Consider the following 23,795-nt stretch of genomic DNA (forward strand, 5'->3'; position numbering starts at 1 on the left):
ATACCGGAGGATGCAGTGGTCTGGGCCCAGTGTGACCACGGTGGCATCCGTCGCCTGGAGGGACATCAGCTTGGCCAGGGCCTCGGACGTCTTGCTCTGAACACCAGCAGAAGATGGCCGGTAATTATTGATAAGAATGACATCACATTGTCATTGATAAGAATGACATCACATTGTTATTGTTAAGAATGACATGACATTGTCATTAATAAGAATGACATCACATTATCATTAATAAGAATGATATCAAATAATCATTAATAAGAATGACATTCCATTATTATTGATAAGAATGACATCACATTATCATTAATAACAATGACATCACATTATCATCAATAAGAATGACATCACATTACCATTAATTAAAATGATTTAAAATGATCATTAATAAGAATGACATCACATTATCATAAATAAGATTGACATCACATTATTATCAATAATAAAATCACGTTATCGTTAATAAGAATGATATCACATTATTATCAATAATGACATCACATTATTATTAATAAGAATGACATCACATTATTATCAATAATAATCATGTGATTGAATTAGTGGATTTTTTAAATCTATTTAAGGAACTTAAATTTCAGAGAATTGTATTTACGCATAAAAGTGTACTGTTTATGCTTTAGAATCTCAATGTAATTTCACAGCTTGTAATGTGAAATGGATGATTCATAAGTATGAGGTTATAAAATGCTCATAACAGTGTTTACAAAGCTTATGATCGTGTTTTTCTGTTTTATACAATCTATAAAGTTGATGATCTACTAACAAACAACTCAGGTCTGACCTACTATGTTACGGCATAAAACATGGTCAAGATCCCTGTATGATGCCATATCATCAGCTTGCTAGTTAGCTTTTACCATGTAGAATCATCATCTAGGTCAGGTCGTGGCACCATTCTTTACGAGATATTGTGTCTAGGACAGATGAGTCTTCTAAACGAGTAGCACACAATATGTGTCGAATAAAATGTTATTTAATATAAGCATATGATGAAGTGAAACTTATTTTTAGGACACGTCGGCCAGCGAAATATTGGATTTAATATTAGAGCATGATCATGGGAAAGTACAGGCAGCAAAGTTACCAAGGATACATTCAGGGAGACAATGGGTAAACAAGATTCTTAAAAGGGAAAGTAAAATACATTTTGTCTTAGGTTGTGTCATATCTGGCAATAGGTGAGTTTGGTAACTAAGATTCCTAGTGTTTAGAACTACGATTGTTTGTTCTAACTTTCCATCTGTTACTACAGTGTGATTTAGACCTGTCGTGTTGTGATCAGTTAAGAGGTCGTTCTTCTTGCTATAGTTTCTGACACTTAAGGGGGAACAAAAGGGATGATAGCTGGGCGGAGCCAAGTCTGCCTATTTAGCAGAGTCGGGAAGCTGAGTAAACTCAGTATAATACATTTTGTCTTACAAGTACGTTGTGTCATATCTGGCTGTAGGTGAGTTTGGTAACTAAGATTCCTAGTGTTTAGAATTACGATTTTTTTTTCTAACTTTCCATCTGTTACTACAGTGTGATTCAGACCTGTCGTGTTGTGATCAGTTAAGAGTTCGTTCTTCTTGCTATAGTTTCTGCCACTTAAGGGGAAACAAATGGCTTGATAGCTGGAGCTAAGTCTACCTGAGCTACCATGCCCATTTAAGGGCTAGCTATTGTTAGCGTCAGCTGTAGCGTCAGGACCCAGCAAACGAAGACAAAGGGAGTCTCTCTGCGGGAGTCCCTCGAGGAAGCCCGGGGGAGGCCACCTGCCCTATTGTAGCTATGTGTCGTACTTCAATCATTGTCAGGATTTCTACCCGTAGACGGCGTTACCATGGCTCCTCTGCTCGGCGAAGTAACCCGTCTAATCTTTGCCATCCACATACCCTTGCTAACACTGACCTTGAGGTGATGGGAGGACTGTGGAACTGCCAATCAGCGGTCAAGAAGGCGGACTCGATTTCAGCCTACGTGTCCCTCATGAACCTTCACTTCCTGGCCCTGACAGAGACCTGGATCACTCCAGAGAACTCTGCTACTCCTGCTGCCCTCTCCACCATATACTCATTCTCGCACACCCCTAGACCATCCGGGCGAGGAGGGGGGACCGGACTCCTCATCTCGCCCATGTGGTCCTACCAGGTCCTTCCACTAGAACACTTGGCCAGATATGCGTTTGAACTCCACGCTGTCACTGTCACCATTCCTATCAAGCTCTCCATTGTGGTGATCTACCGTCCTCCAGGTCCCCTCCGTGACTTCTACGACGAGATGGATGCCCTCCTCAGCTGCTTTCCTGAGGATGGCACACCACTCGTTATCCGCGGCGACTTCAACATCCTGCCAGACAAGTTGCACTCACCTGAACCAACCAACTTTTTCGCCACCTTTGCCTTAACACTATCCCCTCCTCCTCCCACACACAGGGCCGGGAACCAGCTTGACCTAATATTCACCAGGTCCTGCGGCACCTCTGCTTTCTCCGTTACCCCGCTCCCCGTGTCTGACCATCACTTTGTTGATTTTTCTCTCCTCTTGAAACCCTCTCCCCCTCCTCTCTAGTTCTAACATTGTCACCACTCGCCCCAACCTCAAATCCCTCTCCCTCTACGTTTGCCTCGACTGTTCTGTCTTCACTACCTTCTATCGAACGATTCTCTCAACTATCTACAGATGAATCTTCAGACACTCTGCTATCCTCCCTCTCCTCCTCCTTGGATTCCCTATGTCCCTTCCACTCCAGACCAGCACGATCCTCACCCCCCCATCCTTGGCTGTCCCATCCTCTGCGGACTTGTAGAACAAAGTTGCGAGCAGCTGAGAGGAAATGGAAGAGATCAGACTGTCCTAATGATCTATCTCACTATCTTTTCCTTCTTTCTGATTTCACCTCTTGTGTGTCAACCACCAAATCTGCCTTCTACCGGAACAAAATCAACTCCTCCGCCTCAAACCCCAGGAAACTGTTTTCCCAGTTCTCGTCCCTCCTCAACCCTCCCTCACCCCCACCACCTTCCTGCCTCACTGCTGATGACTTTGTTACCTACTTTACCCAGAAAGTGAAGGACATTAGCTCCTCTTTTATCCCTTCCTCCATTCTCCCTCCTCCCATCCCCTCCTCTGTCTTTACCCAATTTAGCCTTCTTACCTCTGACGAAGTCAACAGAATAATAACATCTAACCATGCCACCATCTGCCCCCTTGACGCTATCCCCTCCTCTCGCCTACAGGATGTCTCAAGCGACATCCTGCCATTTCTCACCTCACTTAACAACTCCTCCCTCACTTCAGGCATTGTCCCAGCGTCTTTCAAGACTGCCAGAATAAAGCCTCTCCTCAAAAAAACAACTCTTAATACCACCGACATCCAGAACTACAGACCGGTATCTCTTCTTTCATTCCTGTCTAAAACACTGGAACGTGCCGTTGCTAACCAACTGTCCTCCTATTTCTCATCTAACAACCTCCTTGACCCTCACCAGTCAGGTTTCAAGAAGGCACACTCCACTGAGACGGCTCTCCTCGCGGTGACTGAGTCCCTCCGTGCTGCCAGAGCCTCATCCCTCTCATCGGTTCTCATTCTCCTCGACCTGTCCGCAGAATTTTACACAGTGAACCACCAGATCCTCCTTGCCACTCTTACCGAACTTGGCATCGCTGAATCTGCTCTTTCCTGGTTCACATCCTACCTGATGAACCGCCCCTATCAAGTAACATGGAATGGCTCCTTGTCCAAACCTTGCACACTTGAAACTGGTGTCCCTCAAGGCTCTGTACTGGGGCATCTTCTGTTCTCCCTCTATACCAGATCTCTGGGCTCGGTAATTGCATCACACAGCTTTTCCTATCACTGCTATGCTGACGACACTCTATTTCTTTCTTTCCCCTCATCTGATAAAGCCCTGATTGCAACACGCATATCGGAATGTCTTGCGGACGTCAGCACCTGGACAACTGCCCATCACCTGAGGCTTAACCTCAGCAAAACCGAGCTCCTCCTAATCCCAGGGAAAGTTTGTCAACACATGGACTTGCTGGTCACCGCTGGTCACCGTTGAGAACATCACTGTGTCTCCTTCTCCAACTGCCAGAAACCTCGGTGGGGTATTGGACAATCAGTTATGCTGCACCGCAAACATCACTGCAGTGGCCCGACCCTGCAGATTTGCACTTTACAACATCCGCAGAATCCGGCCCTTCCTCACAAGGGAAGCAGCTCAGCTTCTAGTCCAATCACTGGTCATCTCCCGCCTCGACTACTGGAACTCACTCCTGGCTGGACTTCCTGCCTCTGCGATTAAACCTTTGCAGCGCATCCAGAATGCGGCAGCGCGCCTCGTGTTCAACCTACCGAAGTTCTCCCATGTTCTCCCATGTGACCCGGACCTCCACTGGCTCCCTGTAGTAGCTTGCATCAAATTTAAGACGATGGTACTGGCATACAAGGCAGACGATGGAACTGCCCCTGCCTACCTCCAAGCATTGCTAAAGCCACACACCCCAGCTCGATCCCTCCCCTCAACTACCTCAGCTGGACGTCTGGTACCGCCATCGCTAAGACCTAGCAAAGGCCGTTCAGCAAAGTCACAACTTTTCTCGGTTTTTGAACCTCAGTGGTGGAACAAGCTTCCTTCCGCTCTCAGGACCGCAGAGTCGCTCACTATCTTCCGATAAAGACTCAAGACTCAACTGTTCAGAGACCACCTCAACTCTGCATAGCCACCCTCCCCCTTCTGGCCACCATTGTACACTATATTGTGTTGTGTTGTATTGTATCGTTTTGTATTATAGTACTTATCTGTGTAGCAACTGCAGTAGCTGCTATCATTGCTGTAACACGGGGAATTGGTTAGCCTAGCGATTGTTGTACTTGCACTTGGTTCTATGAACATCCTTTCTGTACCGACAGCGATATATTGTTGCATTTCTTATGACAAATGTACTTATTGTGAGTCGTTTGGATAAAAGAGTCTGCTAAATGCCCTAAATGGAAATGGAAATGAAAACGGAAACGTTTGCATTGTGGGTAGGGAATATACAAGTAACAAAGAGTAAGTGGGAGTGACCATCCTGGAGAGTTTAGGATTGGCGGGAGAGGCCAAGTTAAAATGCAATACACTATGGGGGAAGTGGACATGTCTGCAAGTCTGCAATACAGTTAAACAAATAAGTCAGTAGATTGGCCTGGCCTCAGTATCAGACTCAGTGGCTCCAGTGGGAATGCAAATCTTAAAGGTCCCATGACATGCCACCAGGTGTGGGTTGATTAGCCGTTACAAGCCGTTTTGGAAATCTGCCCCTTATGACATCACTGGTGGGCGTGTCCACCTAGATGTGTGACGGATAGATGAGCAACGTTTGCTACAGTCCACTGGGTAGGCTGGTAGACTGATCTATCCAGCACACGTCTAGGTGGATACGCCCCCCTGTGATGTCATAAGGGGCAGATTTCCAAAACGGCTTGTAGCGGCTAATCAGCCCACACCTGGTGGCATGTCACGGGACCTTTAACCTCTTTCAGTTAGAGAGAGGAAGGGTGGTATCTTAAGGAGAATGTAAACAGTTCCTTTTAGAATGATTAGTAATAATATAAACAAGGTTAATGTCATTTTTATAGTTGTGTATTATAGACAGTGATGGGAATAACGGCGTTATATACAACCGAGTTACTAACTGCGTTAATCTTTTCAGTAACGAGTAATCTAATGGAATACCCTTCCCATCATTATAACGCTGTTACCGTTACTTCCTAAAAATGCGGCGCGTTACTATAATTTAAGCATTTTTTCATCAGACCCACTAGTTCTCGCTCTCTCTCTTTACTGTTCTTCCTTAGTTAGTAGGTACGAGACAATCGCCTTAATGATAAAGATTGGCTGAGGTAGAGATACATGTCACGGTAAGCCAATCAGAGGTAGAGTTGGGCGGTTGTTGTTTACACACATTCGAAAGCACGCATAGTCGGACACACGATACAAGTTAGTCAACGTGAAACTGGAATGGCGAACCCAAATAATCCAAAAACAGCCTTCTTTAAATGGAAGTATAGTATAGCCATTACTTTTCCCTCTAAGAAATGAATGGAAAGAGTGTAATCGTGAAATGCACGTACTGCCAGGTCGATGTAAAGTAATTCATACATCTTTCAACGTTGCATACTTCCGTGCATCCCATGCTTCCGTGCATGACATGCACATGTATTTTGAGTTTCGTTGCAGAGGGGTGGGGGTGGACATGGGGTCTAAATTATTTGACACATTTGATGATTTAAAAATGTACTTGAAAGTAAACGCAGTAATGACTTTCCACAGTAACTAGCTACTTTTATAATTTGTAATGGAGAAACTACTTTAGTTACTTTTTGGGAGAAGTAACTAGTAACTGTAACCAATTACTTTATTAAAGTAACTTGCCCAACAAGAGTGAGCACCAATCATAGCGCTACAGAGTCTTGTAACAGTTTTGCGCCCTTGCACGAAAGCTAGGCCATTCTGCAAAGAGAGGAGATGTACTAGACAAGTGGTCTGTGTGATCTTACAACCAGTTGTTGCTGGGAAAGGTAAAAGGACAAGGATAACTCTTTGGAATTACCCATAACAATCATCCGCAAGCTAGCTAGCATATCAAACTAACAACCTAGCTAGCTTTTACAACTACCTAGCTAGCTCCCTACGAATGCTCGCGACCCTCCGACCACCAATCCAATCACCTTGGCCACATGCTCCAGCCATCTCCCAAGGGCGATAAAGACGAAGAGCATAGGCGGCGTGTCGAAGAAGGTGACTGGGCTCTTGGCCGCGCCCTCCGCCATGGCGACGACCAGCACCACGCACGAGTACACGTAGGCGATGGACGTGGCGAGCACAATCAGGACGTCCATGTTGGCCGTGTAGTGGCGCAGCGAGCGGTACGCCTGGACGTAGAAGTAGCGGCCTCCGAAGATCTATGGCAGAAGATACACAGTGACTTCGGGAGATGAAGACCTTGCGTTACATGAGGAGGAGATGAAGATACCACAGTGCCCTCGGGTTACATGGGAAGGAGATGAAGATAACAGTGACCTCGGGTTACATGAGGAGGAGTTGAAGACCTCGGGTTACATGAGAAGGAGATGAAGACAACAGTAACCTCAGGTTACATGAGGAGATGAAGATAACAGTGACCTCAGGTTACATGAGGAGGAGATGAAGACCTCAGGGTACATGAGGAGGAGATGAAGATAACAGTAACCTCAGGTTACATGAGGAGGAGATGAAGATAACAGTGACCTCAGGTTACATGAGGAGGAGATGAAGACCTCAGGGTACATGAGGAGATGAAGATAACAGTAACCTCAGGTTACATGAGGAGGAGATGAAGATAACAGTGACCTCAGGTTACATGAGGAGGAGATGAAGACCTCTGGTTACATCAGGAGGAGATGAAGATAACAGTAACTTCAGGGTACATGAGGAGGAGATGAAGACTTCAGGTTACATGAGGAGGAGATGAAGATAACAGTGACCTCAGGTTACATGAGGAGGAGATGAAGACCTCAGGTTACATGAGGAGGAGATGAGGATAACAGTGACCTCAGGTTACATGAGGAGGTGATGAAGATAACACAGGGACCTAGGGTTACATGGGGAGGAGATGACGACCTCGGGTTACATGAGGAAGAGATGAAGATAACAGTGACCTCAGGTTACATGAGGAGGAGATGAGGATAACAGTGACGTCAGGTTACATGAGGAGGAGATGAAGATAACACAGGGACCTAGGGTTACATGGGGAGGAGATGAAGACCTCGGGTTACATGAGCATATTAGGATCATACGATTTAAATTGGTTTACATTAGGTTAGAGTTTAAATGGTTATGTTGGATTAGAATTAAGAATGAAATAATCAATTGTGAAAATCTGGTGTGGATGTATGACCACTATTTAATAATAAGAATTAGATAACAATTTAATGGATGATATTGGGCCATCTGGGAAGGAAACCTTTGATTAGTTTGGCTGAGTACCATGCTTACACAGGACGCTCAATGTGCACTTGCTTTGGGGCCCTACACTGCGCTGACTTCAATTTTGTTTCAAGTACAGCCAAGGCTCATCCTCTTAATTTTTTATTAAAAATAAATACATCAAGGAGGTTGTCTGTTTATTAAATAAATATTAAACATTGAAAAACAAGTGGCAATCGGATCAAAGCATCAACAATGCAGAAATGTGGGTGAAAATCAATTTAAACCGTACGCATGGAAACATATCATTTGGGTGGAACTTTTTCCCTTTGTGTGAAAAAGCATGCTGGGGGTCGGCTTAGCTCAGGAGGTAGAGCAGTTGACTTGTAACCGAAAGGTTGCTAGTTCGATCCCCAGCTCCTCCTAGCTGAGTGTTGATGTGTCCCTGAGCAAGACACTTAACCCCAACTTCTCCTGACAAGCTGTCATCGGTGTGTGAATGTATGTAATAACCGATGTATGTCACTTTGGATAAAAGTGTCTGCTAAATGCCCTAATTGTAATTGCTGGGGCCCCAGCAGCAGGAGGCCCCCCAGTACAGGGTTACTGGGTACCTGTACAGGGGTACAGAGGATGAAGAAGGCCAGGTTGAGGATGGAGAGGCCGGGCAGCACGTTCTGCTCCTCAGGCATGGCTCCTCCGTGTTCCCCATGCTGACTGTCCATCACCATCATGTAGATCATCAAGCCCATCACCGGCATGCCGAACAGCAGGCTCAGCAGGAAGGAGCTCTTCCACCTGGACACCAAGGATTCATCAAGTCCTCACGCAATACCCATTTTCTTTACTCTAGTACTCTGTTTCAAGTACTTCATGAAATAGACTTCATGATCACAATATTACGTTGATTAAAGGTTGGGTATGGAATTCGCTTTTTAGGCCATTTTTGCTGAATTACTTGAAATCCTTGTCATAACCCACTTACAGCCACTGAGTTAGAAGTCCTGACATGAAAATTAAATCAATCATCTGTGGAACGGGCAGGGCTCGAAAAACTCCAGCCAATGATTTCCAGAGCCACCGAGTTGCATTGGACAGTAAGTACGTCAATCAAACGGTCGTACTGCACTCCCACTCCCCCTCCCCCCGCGCCCCGCGCACGACCCCTTCGTGCAGTACTCGTGACCCAGAGCTCGTGACCCAGAGCAAGCTCCTGTTTGTTGTTATCCTGCGGTAGCTACTGGAACCAGTTAATCCACATTTGGACCTAGCAGAAGAAGACAATTTCCATGGCAGACAAGACGCTACCATCCCCATGTTGTTTTTTTATTGTTGCCATGTTGTTTAACGAAAACCTACGCTAGCCTGGCTCGCTCTCGCGCATCTGTGTTCGCGCTCGTGCATTATTGCGCGTCCAGGTACTTGGAATGGGTGGAGTCAGAGTCAGCGTTGAAGGAGAGGGGGTAGGACCATTTGAGTTGTGTATTTTCAAAATCTGCTGGCGTTTCGCAAATCCCATACCCAACCTTTAATCAATCATTATTCATCAAAGTATCTATATTATATCTTGGCTGCAAGATTTGCAATAAGTGTTGAAACAATCAGCTGATTCGTAGTTAAATTACTAAAAATATATATTTTAATTTGGATATTTACGTTGTCATTTATAATAGAAATATGAAGAAATGGATACTTGCTGATGAATCTCTTTTGAGTGGTCGATGTAATTTTGATGGCTTGCTTTTAAAAGCATGGCCCCAAACCCCATTTGCTGGAGTTAAGAAGAACATAAATAATAGAGAAAGGATTAGGGTGCCATCTTTGTTATTGTTGTTGTCGTCATAGTAGTCATAGTTGTTCTGTCTTAGACGCTGTGCTGTACTACCTCAATGGTCCTGATGATGTCGCGAGCACCAATCACTTCAGGGTCAAACCGAATGTTAGCTTTGTTGGTTGCCAGGGCGACAGAGGCCGCCAGGACCCCTCTGGTACTGGTGAGTCTGGACTCGATGCTGTGCACGCAAGACGCACACGTCATCCCTGTCACCTGGACATGGAGCAGAATTTGAAAAAATAATTTTCTTTCTTCAAATTTGTCAAAAACATTTCTTAACTAAGTCTGAATACTATGAAGTTGTTTGGGAAACTGTAATTCAAAAAAGAATAACACTAATTCCATCAGAGAGCAGGTAGAGGGTTAGCGGGCATCAAGGCTGTTGGAACACCCTGACCATGCGACTATTCTCCACTGGATGAAGTCTCACCGTGAGTGCCAGCTTCCCTTGGGGGACCACGTCATCCTCAAGAAGTGAAGCCCCAAAGCCCAGCTCCTCGATGAGCTGCATCACAGCCATGGCGTCCAGCAGGTCCGTGTGGTACTTGACCTCCGCCTTTCCTGCCATCAGAGCCACCAACACCGACACGATACCTTGACACGACACAAAACAAAAAATGTTCACAGCATTTTGGCAATAACGTGATAAAATGTTTCTGTTTACTAAAATCATAACGTTTCTAAATAATTAAGCATTTTGGAAAGGGTTGGCAAAAATGCTTTCAGGAAAAAGAACATCTCATAGAACAAAGTCTGAATTGTAACAAATTTAGCATGTAGGTCACCGACGGCGATGTTGCATTTCCAGTGGCACCCCAGCGTGAGCTAGTCATCGGATCATCTTCATCGCGATATCGTCCTCACCTCTTTGTTTGAGGAGGTTCCTCTCGATGTTGGCGACACAGGAGGTGCAGGTCATGCCCGTTACACCAATGAAGCACTTCTCTATCTTCAAGGCGTCCGACGGGTCACCCAGGCGGCTGTTGGGTGGTCTCTGGGACCCCGTGCTGCTACCCCTTGCCATCGAGCCCCGCGTCGGTGAACCCTTGCTCGGGTCGGACGACTTTGCCAGCGTTTTTTTGGTCAAGGGTTCTTAAGAGAGAAAATTATGCTTTTAAGTTATATCGGATAGCAATTAAAGGCCCCAACGTGGTAGCGATTGATCATTCCTTCAATACCACTGTTGGAGTAGTGCTCGGATGATGGCTGCTTCAAGCAGCCTTGTCTGGCCCAGTCTGATTGGACTCTGGGGCTGGGTCAGGCTGCAGACATGTTGGGCATTGAGTAATCAGTGTGCACAGGTTAAACCAGCCACCACCAGACACACCATGCATCATATTCTGCAACTTTTACAATAAGCCGGATGTCAAACATCAGCTCCCCGAGTCCTTAATGTTTGGAAGAGCCTAGTTAAAGTCACCTAGGTGGAGTGTGTCAGTCACCTAGGTTGTGTTTAGCATGGACCTTTGCTACACTGGTACCCAATGAGGGGGCCTCTACAAACCGCATGGGATATCGGGGGTGTGTGCAGAGACTGGCTACCAACAGCGGCAACGTAGCCCCCCAGCAACAGCCCTTCACCAAGCAGCTCTGTGGAGCCCAGCGGAGGACGGGGGAGGACGGGGGAGGACAGGGGAGGACGGGGAAGGATGGGGGAGGATGGGGGAGGACGGGATATGCAGCACAGCAACCATCACAGGCGAGGCAACCATCTGTGGCTAGCCCCCCGAGCATGAGGCTACCACCGCAGCCCAGCTGAACCTCAATCCCAGCAGCCACTTCCAGACAGCCCTGCCCACGCCACGTACACCAACAACTCCGCCAGGCAAGGCAGCAGCCCCGGTCTCCGGTCCCCAGGAGGACGGAGGGGGAGGTCAGGGTGGCGGGTCACCCTGAGAGGTGTGGGGACACTGCGGTTCAGGTAATTATTTTATTCTAGAATTCTCTACAATTTCTTTATGGATGGGGGGGGCTTCGGTGTTGGGGTATTTGGGTATGTGTGTGTGGATGATGGCTGGTTTAAGCAGCCTCACCTGGCCGAGTCTGATAGCAATCCTGCTGCACATTGAGTAATCAGTGTGCAACAGGTTCAACCATTGATCAACACATACTCTCACATGGCAACAAGGAGCACCAGGCCATGTATCACTTTTTGCAACTTTTACAAGAAACTTCCTGTGGCCGGAGGACCTCAATAAAAGTCACCTTGGTGGTGTGTAGCATGGACCTTTAATGCAACCACCATTACAAACCACATGCTACACATTTATTTCTGGCATAAATCGGTAATAATGCAATAAGTTTTATAAGTCCCATCCTTCGGAGGAGACGTAAAACCGAGGTCCTGACTCACTGAGGTCATAAAAGATCCCAGGGCACTTATCGCAAAGAGTAGGCTAATTCAATCTGGCCCCCTAGACTCACTAATTCCCTCACTCTCCACCTCAAGCTGGTGTGTGGTGAGCGTTAACCCTAACCCAAGTGGGTGCTACACACTGGTGGTGGTTAGTGGGGTTCCCCCTTCCCTGTAAAAGCGTATTTTAGTGTCTAGAAAAGCGCTATATAAATTCAATCCATTATTATTATTAAGCTACAGATTATTATACATTAAGGAAAATATTGTATTGAGCAACGTCAGTATTTCCACAACAAAGCAGCATCACAGCATGTGCCACTTTTTATGATGAATATTCCTTGAACTCAGTTAAACCCCTAAGTATTTGTGACCTTGACACCCAAAATATAATAATAATAATTAATTCCCCTCTTTGGCAGACTGCCGTGTCATTAAATCCAACAAAGGAGAAAAAATGGAAAGGAGTCCCAGCCAACATAAGAGCCCTTGGTATCCACTCCAAGGAATACTTGCTCTGGTTTCCCTGGTTACAGGAGGCAACACAGGCTGTGAATTAAAACATAGGAACATGTTTCTTCTCCAGCCAGAACGGGGAATGCAAAATGTTTTCCATACTTGAATACTACAGAAAAGAACGAGGAATGGAAAAGCGAGGAAGCTGTTACAGCTATAGCACTGCATTGTGGCGGAATGACGGAAAATCTGCTACATCAAGTGTGCTTATCTTTTTCTTATGCTGTAAGTTGTGTTTGTTTCGTGTTCAGTTGCTGGCGAGTTTGACATTTCATGAATCTACAACCTACCTCATGAATCTACAACCATTTTTAGTACTTAGTCCTAGTATCCTACGTAAAATAAGGAATTTAGGAATTAGAAGAACCCTAAAAGACTTCTTGTTATGTAGTCGAAACGTACAGAATGTGACCGTATCTCACAGTGGCTGTTCCTTTGATCCTAACCTTCTAGGAAGGCCCGGAAGCCCATATCTTCGATGGCGGCCCCGAGCCGTGGCGGCTGGGTCACGCTGGGGTCGAATGTCACCGTCGCCTTCCCCTCCTCCAGCAACACGGCGACAGAACGCACGCCAGGGGCCTGCGCCACCCTCCCCTCGATGGCCCGCACGCAGGACTCGCAGGTCATCCCCGCCACCCAGATGCAGACCGTCGCCGGGGCCCCCAACACCGTGGCCCCCAACACCGTGGCCCCCAACGCTTGGGCCCCAAGCGCCGGCAGGACCGCAGGGCGCTCCCCGGCCCCAAGCGTGGCGGTGAAGCCCATCTCCCCGATGACGTCTCTGAGAGCGTCCGCCGCCACCTCCCATGGCCGGTACGCGATCACTGCTGCGCCGTCCTCCAGGGACGCCCGCACACCGGACACCCCCGCCACCGCCCCCACACGCTCCTCCAAGGAACGGACGCAGGTGCCACAGGTCATCCCCTCCACGCCGATCCACACGGTCCGGGTCACTTCCCCTCTGAGGACCTCGGGAAGGGCGGGGACGCGACTGGTGGCATCGTACCGATCGAGGGCAGTTGCGTAGACGGGTACGCTTGGGGCCTGGAGGTACAGCTCGCCCTGGCTCCCGCTCTCGTAGGCCGGGTTGTCATGGCCGCGCTCCTTGTGGGACAGAGCGGGGGGAAGGACATGGGAGAGGAACTGTGTTTTCAAACCTTGTTCCATCCATTAGGTTTAGATTATCAATGTCGTGGACTTTATGAGCCCACATTTGTACGATCTGCCAGGATTAGGATCACACTTTTAATACAAAGGACGTCAAATGCAGGCCTTTTTAAATCTGTTAAACCGTTTGGTGAAAAGCTGACTTTGGAAATAAACATTGCCTTAACTTATCTCCACCTGAGAGATGGTGATGAACTAATTTACTGCTTTTTCTTATCATACATAGATATTATATTCTGGCACAACTGCAATTACAGACTGCAGCACCCACTATTGCAGATCAAATTGCCAGAAAACGATGTGTTTCATAAGGGCTTCAGCTAACATGAAGGACAGAGAAATAAAGATTTCGGTCCCATTTCTGGACCTCATATGGCCCTGAAACACGTGTGTGTCTTTAAGATTGTGTGTGTGTGTGTGTGTGTGTGTGTGTATCATGGAGTTTGTGTAAGTGTGTAAGTGTGTCATGGAGTTAGTGTGTGTTTGTGTATCTTTAAGATAGTGTGGGTGTGTGTGTGTGTGTGTGTGTGTGTGTGTGTGTGTGTGTGTGTGTGTGTGAGAAAGAGGAAGACGTTGCAAGCCTTCCTATAAGCCTCCAAATGTGACTCTGCTTAAAGTCAAAAGTAATATATGTTGGACTCTTCAGGGCACCCTCTTGAAAGATGTCTGGTACAAGACAAAGAAATAAAGGCAACATAATAAAAGAGAAAGAAAGAAATGCAACATAATGAAAAAAAATACATATATATGTCACTTTTGTTTCTGTTGTATCCACTAATTCAGGTTTTAAAAATAAACAAATATATTTTGAGGCATGTTCAGTTCATCATGACTCTATTCATGAGCAGGGGTCACGTCGTGAGGTGAGACAAACATACCACTTGTTTACCGGTGTTCAAAGTGCAACTGTATCTGTATCCGTTGCAATAATAGCATTCTATTTTCTATACTGTCATATGTATACATATATATACAGTTACAATATTTAGATATATTTGATATATATATATGGTAAATGTATATAGTGTTACAATGTAGATTTTAACTGCAAAGCATCACTGTCGTTTATGAAGCAAAATTGGGTCCTGGAAGGGGTCCTGGAAGGGTCTAGTCCCCAATCCAACCATGATTCCTACTGCCGGGCCGGCTCATATCATAGGCCCTCAGCACGACACATGTGTTCACTGAAACCACCACTATAAACCTGTTGCACTTTTAACACCGCACGAATACAGAGACAGCAACCCGAAAAGAAACCCAGTTCTCATGATGTAGCCTAACACCTCAATGTGTCGCTGCCCAAGAAGTCATAGAAGACTAAGAAATGACATAAATATTAACTCAAATACACACTCCTACCTTGAAGTACGCCTCCCCGGGGGGTCCGTGGCCACGCGCACCGGGCTGCGCCCCCGGTACCGGTTGGATCGCCCCATGTGCTGGGTGGACCTCACAGTTGAAGCCCGCGCTGCACACACACTCCACCATGCACATCTGCTCCACCGCGGCGCGGCACGGCTCGGAGACATACTTGGAAAGATTGTTCGGCGACTTGGATTTGAACATATTGGCCGGCTGAATCGTATTGCTCCGCTTTATTTTGACAAGTCCAACGCGAGGGGCGAAAGTCCGCGGCGGGTGGCGCCTCTGATCAGGGAGCAGTGATAGGCTACCCTGATAAGGGAGCAGTGATCCCGTTCAGAGCCATAGAGAGAAGAGTTGCGACACTCTCTGATCTCGCCGGCAGGGTGGTCACGTGGTTCATGTAAGCCTGTATAGTTCCAAAACACGCCGCCCTGCCGTGTTCTTCAATGGGACTGACAGCAGCGATTGCAACATTGAATGGTAAATATAAATTAAAAAAACACCCCGACATTCTTTTCTGACTATTGTTGCATATTTGTAAATGTCAGTTTTACATTTGGACTGGTAGGGTGACAACTGAAAGCTACTTATACGTTTTTAAGTTTGAGGGAAAGCTTCACGTTCGTGTTAGCATGGGTAGCACTAGGCTACTGACTTTAGTGGCTTAAAGGGCATGGTGCAGGTTTTTACTTTTTTATTTTCTGGCAATTTTCTAGTTGGTAATAAACATTTAAATAATTATCCATTGTATTTGATGTTGTAGGTTATCACAAAAAATAAATATAAGGAAAAGTAGGTGATATATTAGTGGTTATTAGCCACAGGTTAGCGATGATTCTTATTTCTCCCACAATGCATTGCATGACGTCACATAAGGTACTCCGCTTTTGGACGACAACCGAAGCCGCTAGTGAGAGAGTGACAGTGTCAGATTATAAGTAGATATAAGTAAGTAAGTAAATACATAGATAGAGATAGTCTATATAGATAGATAGATAGATTGATAGATAGATAGATAGATAGATAGATAGATAGATAGATAGATAGATAGATAGATAGATAGATAGATAGATAGATAGAATAACATAACATAACATAACATAACATAACATCGATAGATAGTGAGGGATAGCATAGCATAGCATAACATAACATAGATAGCTGATTGATAGATAGATAGAGAGAGAGTAGATATACAAGTATATAAAATGGTTTACTACTGTATTTGTGGCGGGTGCAACAACTCCAGCAAAAGTGGACATAGGGTCCATTGCTTCCCCAAGGACAAAGGGATCCTCCGAAGCTGGGTGCAATTTGTCAAGGTTAGGCGGCAGATTTTTCAGCTAGCTCTGTTACCGCGTACTCAAGAATATGCAGCGTGCATTTCAAGGAGGAGGATTACCACTCAGGGGATGCCAAGATGGTCTCACTTGATTTAAAGAGTAAGAGGACGGCGAAGTTAATTCCTGCCGTCTGTGCATGCAAACCTCTCTGCCTGCCCTGTCCCGAGGTCGAGAGACACCGTCTGCCGCAAGCGAGAGATTGCCACGGTAAGCATCATGCTTTAGCTGCTAATTACAAGCTGCGCGTTAGCTAGCTCTGTGTGTATTTTGCATACCGTGTTCCCTTTGACACAGCCTCCACTACAAGCATGATCAGTCTGACATTAGAAGAGCATATTTCGTGATTCACGAATATGAGCCAAAACAAAATTGCCCTGAAGTAAATGTCCATATCGTCATGAAAGCTTCATGGCTAGTGTTTGGATCAGTGATCGTCATCATCAAGCGGCTTTCGCAACAGTGTGTTTGCGTTTTGTGTTAGTGCTAGACTGCTACGGTTCTCTTTCACATATATTTGACCGTGACCGTGTCGCCAGGGCTGTAGTGGAGGCTAAACGCAAGTAAACGCAGTTTACCCACCTCTGAAATTTCAGAAACAGAGTTTATCCACTTCTCACTTCAGAGTTTAGCTACCTCCCAACACAGTAAATCCACTACCCTTGGTTGCGAATCACTGATCTAAGTATTCATAGTTTACCCACCTCTTATTTCACCACTACACCCTTGCATTTCTTTTTTATATGCTTATATGTACTATACTTTATACTAATATATAGGGCTGCACGATATGGGCAAAATATGATATCCCGATATTTTTTGGCTGAATGGCGATATACGATATATATCTCGATATTTTCTATAGAGTGGGTTAGATGTTTTTTTTTGTAAGTCCAAAGCCACATGTGAGATGTTGCAAGCACTTTTATTAAAACATAGTCAGTATGACTGCAACATGTGATTTTGTATCGTTATTTTCAACAGAATTGAATGAACATGTTAAAAAAAAAAAAGGGACGTTTTTCACCTTCTTCACAAAATAATCACTGATGCAAAACAATTTAAAGCTGTAGGTTACACACATTAGCTACCATTGCATTGGCTCTGTCGCATTGTCCTGCGTACTACGGTGAGGGTTTCAGTGCGCCGTAACTTTAATCCCCCGGCCCCTCCCTTCTCCGTTCCATTTGGGAACATGTTTGGTTTCATTTCGCTTGTTTCGTATATTTTAATTAATTAATGAAGAGCGTCACCAGAGGGCGCCCCCAACACATTTGCCGAGCGTGGGCCCTGGTTTCGGGACAGAAGAAACTGTCGCGGCCGGTGATGCAGCAGCACAGCCACAGAGTTTTACGCATTCCTCATACTGCACTTTGTGCCGCTGCTGTAAATGGTGGAACAGATTTGTCGTGCTTCCACTTTTAGTCGCAACGGTTTTGCTACACTCTCTACAGATGGCCTGCAGCAGCTGCTCATCTGTTTTTTTCCACATTATGGAGCCGTTGTTTCTCCTCTTTGAAACTATTTCGTCTCCCGCCGCCGTCTCGTTTTCTTTACGGGTATCATCCATGCTTGTTGTGTTGTGAGGGGGCGGCGGGGGCGGGAATGAGGCGTCTTTGCACACGGCACGTTCGGAAAGACAGAGTGGGAGGGGGAGGGGTCGCGCTCACAGTCTCCAAGACAAGCGCTGTAGACGCTTGAGGGGGAAACTGACCATTTTAACGCATATCGATATAAACGATATTGTCAAATCTTGTATCCCCTTGGAAATTATATCGATATATCGTACATAGCCGATATATCCTGCAGCCCTACTAATATACTTTTTTATATTTGTTTTCGCAAGATGTTGACAGACGCCTCACAGCAGGAGACCGTGGACAGTGTAAACACTGTGGAGAGTGTCGATACTGGGGATCAGCCCTGGCCCTCCTCCACTTCTGACGCTGGGACACAATGTTATTTGAAGCCCCCCCGATGGTCTCACGGTAAATCTTTGGTATTTTAAGGGGTAGATATTATGTATAAAACATTGCAAGCAGGACATTTCCATACACATTGATGAAATTAATACATAGCCTACACCAAAACATAGCCGCTTAGATTTGCCATGATTGTCATATGTTTGGGTATGTTTATTGCCTCTGCCACAGCTGTGCAGGTTAACCTGAAGCCCAAGATGGTTAGCGTGGGCACACAGACTTCATTCAGCCCACAAACCTCCACTCCCCTCGCTAGTCCTGAACAGACAGTTGACGATGATGATGATAATGCCACTGTCATCAGTGACTTGTCGTGGGTGCCCGAAGAGCCGATGGATGAGGAGGAATTGTTTGATGAGGAGACACCTTACACGTGTGACCCCCACCACAAGTGAGATAATCTAAAACCAACATAAACCATATTGAATGCTCAATGCTTTTTTAGTTTGAATGACACTGCCCCCCTCCCCCTAATTTTTTGTTGTTGTAGTTGCATTGACAAATTCATTGTTTGCCAAGAGGAGCTGATGGGCCTTTTTGCCATCTGTCCGGCCTGTTGTGAGAGGTCGGATAGTAGCATTGTGCAGCAGGAAGGAACTTTTGTTAAGATCAAGCAGGTACAGTTTTGTTTATGCAGTTTTGTTTACGCGGCCATCTGATTAGAAAATCAGAATATCTAATTACAATCTGATAGCTCTAGCTAGTCCGGACGGGGGGAGCACGGGGGCTCTGGCGGCCAGCGGAGTAGTCGCCGGGTTATGCCCCGGGAGCCTCTGCCTCTGCCCGGTCCCTGCATTCCCCGCGGCCCTGTATCTGCCACCTTTCCTTCCCCTGAGACCGCCGAGGCCGTCAATGCGCTTTGGCTGCGCAGTGGAGCTGGCCTCGACATACAGCAGAGTCTGCAGCTGAGGCTGTTACTCGAGGAGTACAGGGACATTTTCGCGGCTCGGGATGAGGACTGCAGGCGGACAGGGCTGGTGCAGCATGCCATCGACACCGGCTCTGTTCGGCCCATCCGCCTGCGGCCCCACCGATTAGCACTAGCCAAGCGCCAGGCGGCGGAGGACAAGGTCCGCGAGATGGCTGCCGGGGGAGTGATCGAGCCCTCGTCCAGTCCATGGGCGGCCCCGGCCGTCCTGGTGAAGAAGAAGGACGGTAGCTGGAGGTTCTGCGTGGACTACCGGCGCCTCAACGAGGTCACCCGGAAGGACTCGTACCCGCTTCCACGGATCGACGACGCCCTGGACTACATCGGGGGGTCTAGCTGGTTCAGCTCCCTGGACCTGTGTAGCGGCTACTGGCAGGTGGAGTTGGCGCCCGAGGCCAGACCTAAGACTGCGTTCACCATTGGACAGGGGCTGTGGCAGTTCCGTGTCATGCCGTTCGGACTATGCAACGCGCCTGCGACTTTCGAGCGGATGATGGAGAGGGTGCTGGCGAGCATCCCCCGGAGTCGTTGTGTCGTGTACCTGAACGATTTGTTGGTGCACGCCCGCGATTTCGGGGGGCGCTGGCGAACCTGCGGGAGGTTCTTGGGGCCATCCGCCGGGCCGGGTTGCGGCTGAACCCTGCCAAGTGTTCCCTGCTGGCCAGGGAAACGCTGTTCTTGGGGCACGTGGTGAACGAGCATGGCGTAGCCACTAACCCGGCCAAGGCAGCTGCAGTCCGGGACTGGCCGACCCCCACCAACGCCGGTGAACTGCAGAGTTTTCTGGGCCTGGCGGGGTACTACCGCCGGTTCGTCCAGGACTTTGCTACGGTCGCCAGCCCCCTCCACCGCTTAACCGAGGCGGGCCGGCCGTACGTCTGAGACAACGCCTGCGCCACGGCCTTCGGCCAACTCCAAGCGGTGCTCACCGAGGCCCCGGTTCTGGCGTACCCCGACGCTGGTCGCCCTCTCGTCCTCGACACCGATGCCAGTAACGTAGGGGTCGGTGCGGTCCTCTCCCAGGGGATAGGGGAGGGGGAACGTCCCGTCGCCTACTTCAGCCGCACTCTCAGTCGGGCGGAGCGCAATTACTGCGTGACCCGACGGGAGCTGTTGGCTGTGGTCCTGGCCGTGCGGAATTCAGGCCGTACCTACATGGCAAGCGCTTCCTGGTCCGCACCGACCACGCGTCCCTCACGTGGCTCCTCAGTTTTAAGAACCCTGAGGGCCAGGTGGCTCGATGGCTGGAGATTCTGCAGGAATACGACTTTGAGATCCAGCAATGGGCGGGGCGTATCCACAACAACGCCGACCCACTCTCCCGGCGGCCCTGTGCGGTCCTGGGGTGTCGCTACTGCCTGCGACAGGAGGAGCGGGTCCACGAGTCTCCGATGGTGGCGGCTCTCCAGCCCACCGAGGCTGACCAGACCATCGGTGAGGCGGAAGGGTGGCTCCTGCTGACGGCGAGTCAGTTGGAGCAGCAGCAGCGGGCCGACGAGACCCTGCTGGCCGGAGGTGTCGGCACGTTCCCACGCCCCGCTCCAGCAGTACCTGGTGGGAGTACCGATGGCACGGGTGGGGGTCGACGTCCTGGGGCCGTTTCCAGTCACCGACTCCGGCAACCACTACGTCCTCGTGGCCATGGACTACTTCACCAAATGGCCTGAGGCGTATGCGGTGCCGGATTAGAGCGCTGCCACCACCGCGGAGAGGCTGGTGGAGGAAATGTTTGCCCGTTTCGGGATCCCTGCCGAGATCCACAGCGACCAGGGGCGGAACTTTGAGTCCCAGGTCTTCGGGGAGGTCTGCCGGCGGCTGGGGGTGCACAAGACTAGGACGACGCCGCTCCATCCCCAGAGTGACGGATTGGTGGAGCGGTTTAACCGCACCCTGGCCACCCAGCTTGCCATCCTCACCAGCCAGCACCAGCGGGACTGGGACCGCCACCTGCCCCTGGTCCTGTGGTCCTATCGGACGGCAGTGCAGGAGTCCAGTCACTGCACGCCGGCTGCCCTCATGTTCGGGCGGGAGCTCCGGACACCGGTGGACTAGGTGTTCGGGTCCCCGCCCGAGCCTGAGATCGCTGGGGGTGCGGCTATGGACTATTTCCGCAGGCTGAGGGATCGCCTGCTGGTGGTCCACGACTACACCCGCCAGGCTCAGGCTGCCTCAGGGGTGAGGCAGAAGAGGGGCTATGACACTCGCTGCCGGGGACGAGCGTTCACACCCGGGGACAGGTTGTGGGTGTACTGTCCCGTCAGAAAGAGGGGGGTCTGCCCTAAACTGCGGAGCCACTGGCAGGGACCGGGGGAAATCCTCGACAGGGTGTCCGAGGTGGTGTACCGGCTGCGGATGCCGGGCGCCCGGGGGCGTGTGGTAGTGTTGCACCAGGACAGACTCTCACCGTACCGCCCCCTTGCCCCGGTTGTTGCTGGTGAGGGAGGCGGAACTCCTCGTGGTTCCCCTGCCGGCTCCCCGGATGTGGGCCGTTGGCCCTGCGGCTGTCGCCCCTAGGGGGGCTCAGCGGCCGAACCGGCGGCGCCGGGCCCCTGAACACTTTAAGGACTATGTGTCGGGTGATGGGGTTGTCGGGGACGACTGACCCCTCAGATGGGAGCTGTGTAACGACCGGTGTTCGGAACATGTGTTCGTTCTCTTCCGGGTTCGTGCGGGGGATTCTGGGGGCGCATGTTGTTGCTGTTATTGTTGTTGTTCTGGGTCCGTTGCTAGTTGTTGGTGTTGTTGATGATCAGTGGGGTTAATGGGTTGGGATTGTTCATTGTTGTGTGTTGTTCTGTTGTGTGTCGTTGTTGCCACCATCACCGAGAATGACTTGTGTGTTAGTTAGGTGTGCTGTTCTATGTACGTGTTGGTGGGTTAATAAAGAGGTGGTTTCTGTAGTCGAGCGGTGTATGAGGCACAGAACCACTATTTGACCAAAAGCCTGACTCCCTGTTCTTCCTGGTCGGCGCTACAGTATCCTTAAAAGCAGGGCTCTAAAGTGCGACCAATTTGGTCGCACATGCGACCTAATTTCTCAATGGTGCGACTAAAAAAAATCTGAGGTCGCACCGGTGCAACCAGCTGTTCAAAAAGAAAAAACCTCCAAGATAACCACCATTGCATGTCTTCGTGATATTATATATACAAATATTATATTATATACTATTATATTATATATAGAGCTCCGGGAGTCGCAAACGGTAACATTCACTTTATCCTCCATGCTGCAGTTCACCCCGGACTGAACTGCACTGAGTTTGACGGTTGAACGCTGATTGGCTGTTACGTTACACATGTGACTCAGTGGCCACGCTGTTGAACGCGGATTGGCTGTCATCACGCGAAATTTGCGTCAAAGTTCAAATATTTCAACTCGAGCGAATTTGTTGCACCACAAATCCTCGTGAACGCGCTCGCCTGTGCACGCTGCACGGCGAAAGTGTTGCGCGATAAATCAAAACTTTCGCCGGTTTTCTCTCGCAAAAAATTCCCCCGATACGCGTCTATACGTTCACTTTGTATGGGATCCTGTCGCCCCGTCGGGTTTGGTGTGAACACACAGTTTAGACAGAGAGAGTGGATGTGGAGGAGGGTGACCAGACATCCCCGTTTTGGGTGACCTGTCCCCGGTCAAAGTCCCCGCTCATAAATGGTATGTTGTGTATGAACTTATTTATCGCGTGTGTGTGTGTGCGCGTGCGTGTGCGTGTGTGTGTAGTAACGTTAAAGTAAGTTGTTTATCTGAACTGAAGACCTAACGTAACGTTATAAAAGTCAGTGGACGTTAACATTATGAAAATGTTTTCATATCTGTCATTAGTGACGCTGTAACGTTAACGTTAGCATGAGATTACCAGATGATGACATTGTATGTGGCTCTGTTTTGGAAGAGGGGGAGGTGGAAGACTGCTTTGGTAACATATGATTTTCCTGTAGGCATAGGAACATGAGACTGTTAAAAATAATAAATAAATTAATAATAAATCAATGGTTGATAGTTGTGTGTGTTAGGCTAACTTCTGTATTTTGTGTCGGGCTGTGTGGGTAACTAATGACTGTAGTAGTTATAAATGCAGACCATCTGATTAGCTGATGCCCTGAGTCATGTAGCCTATAATATTAATATACTCATATGTTTTGACTTGGTCATTATTATTAATTACATCTTGATGATATTTACGATATTTATTTATGATAATATTTAATGATTTTTCACAGCGTGTTTCACGGCATGTGACTGCAATTGAGGATAGTCCATAAGACATAGAGCCATGAGATGTTCAGTTTGAAGTTTCAGTTTAAAACACTTGCACTTTTAATTTAGATTATATTTTTATTTAATTTATCTT

At 47.9% G+C, this 23,795-nt stretch overlaps 1 protein-coding gene across 3 annotated transcripts in view; it reads right to left on the minus strand.

The window, feature by feature from the left end:
* Positions 1 to 15,544, minus strand: part of LOC132455141 (copper-transporting ATPase 2-like) — a 67,867-nt gene extending 52,323 nt beyond the window's left edge. For 2 of the 3 annotated variants that reach the window (XM_060048867.1, XM_060048866.1), the window contains exons 1-9: positions 15,188 to 15,543; positions 13,108 to 13,765; positions 10,657 to 10,884; positions 10,223 to 10,386; positions 9,844 to 10,005; positions 9,656 to 9,729; positions 8,573 to 8,756; positions 6,722 to 6,955; positions 5 to 96 (exon numbers count right to left, since the gene is read on the minus strand). In XM_060048867.1, the coding sequence (XP_059904850.1) occupies positions 5 to 96; positions 6,722 to 6,955; positions 8,573 to 8,756; positions 9,656 to 9,729; positions 9,844 to 10,005; positions 10,223 to 10,386; positions 10,657 to 10,884; positions 13,108 to 13,765; positions 15,188 to 15,394 (2,003 nt within the window). In that variant the 5' untranslated portion in view covers positions 15,395 to 15,543. Of the gene's footprint in view, positions 1 to 4; positions 97 to 6,721; positions 6,956 to 8,572; positions 8,757 to 9,655; positions 9,730 to 9,843; positions 10,006 to 10,222; positions 10,387 to 10,656; positions 10,885 to 13,107; positions 13,766 to 15,187 lie in introns of all 3 variants that reach the window. The other variant, XM_060048868.1, reaches the window with a different exon arrangement.
* Positions 15,545 to 23,795: the final 8,251 nt, after the last annotated feature.

This window comes from Gadus macrocephalus, chromosome 4 (genome assembly GCF_031168955.1).
Source record: "Gadus macrocephalus chromosome 4, ASM3116895v1".
Classification (NCBI taxonomy): Eukaryota; Metazoa; Chordata; class Actinopteri; order Gadiformes; family Gadidae; genus Gadus; species Gadus macrocephalus.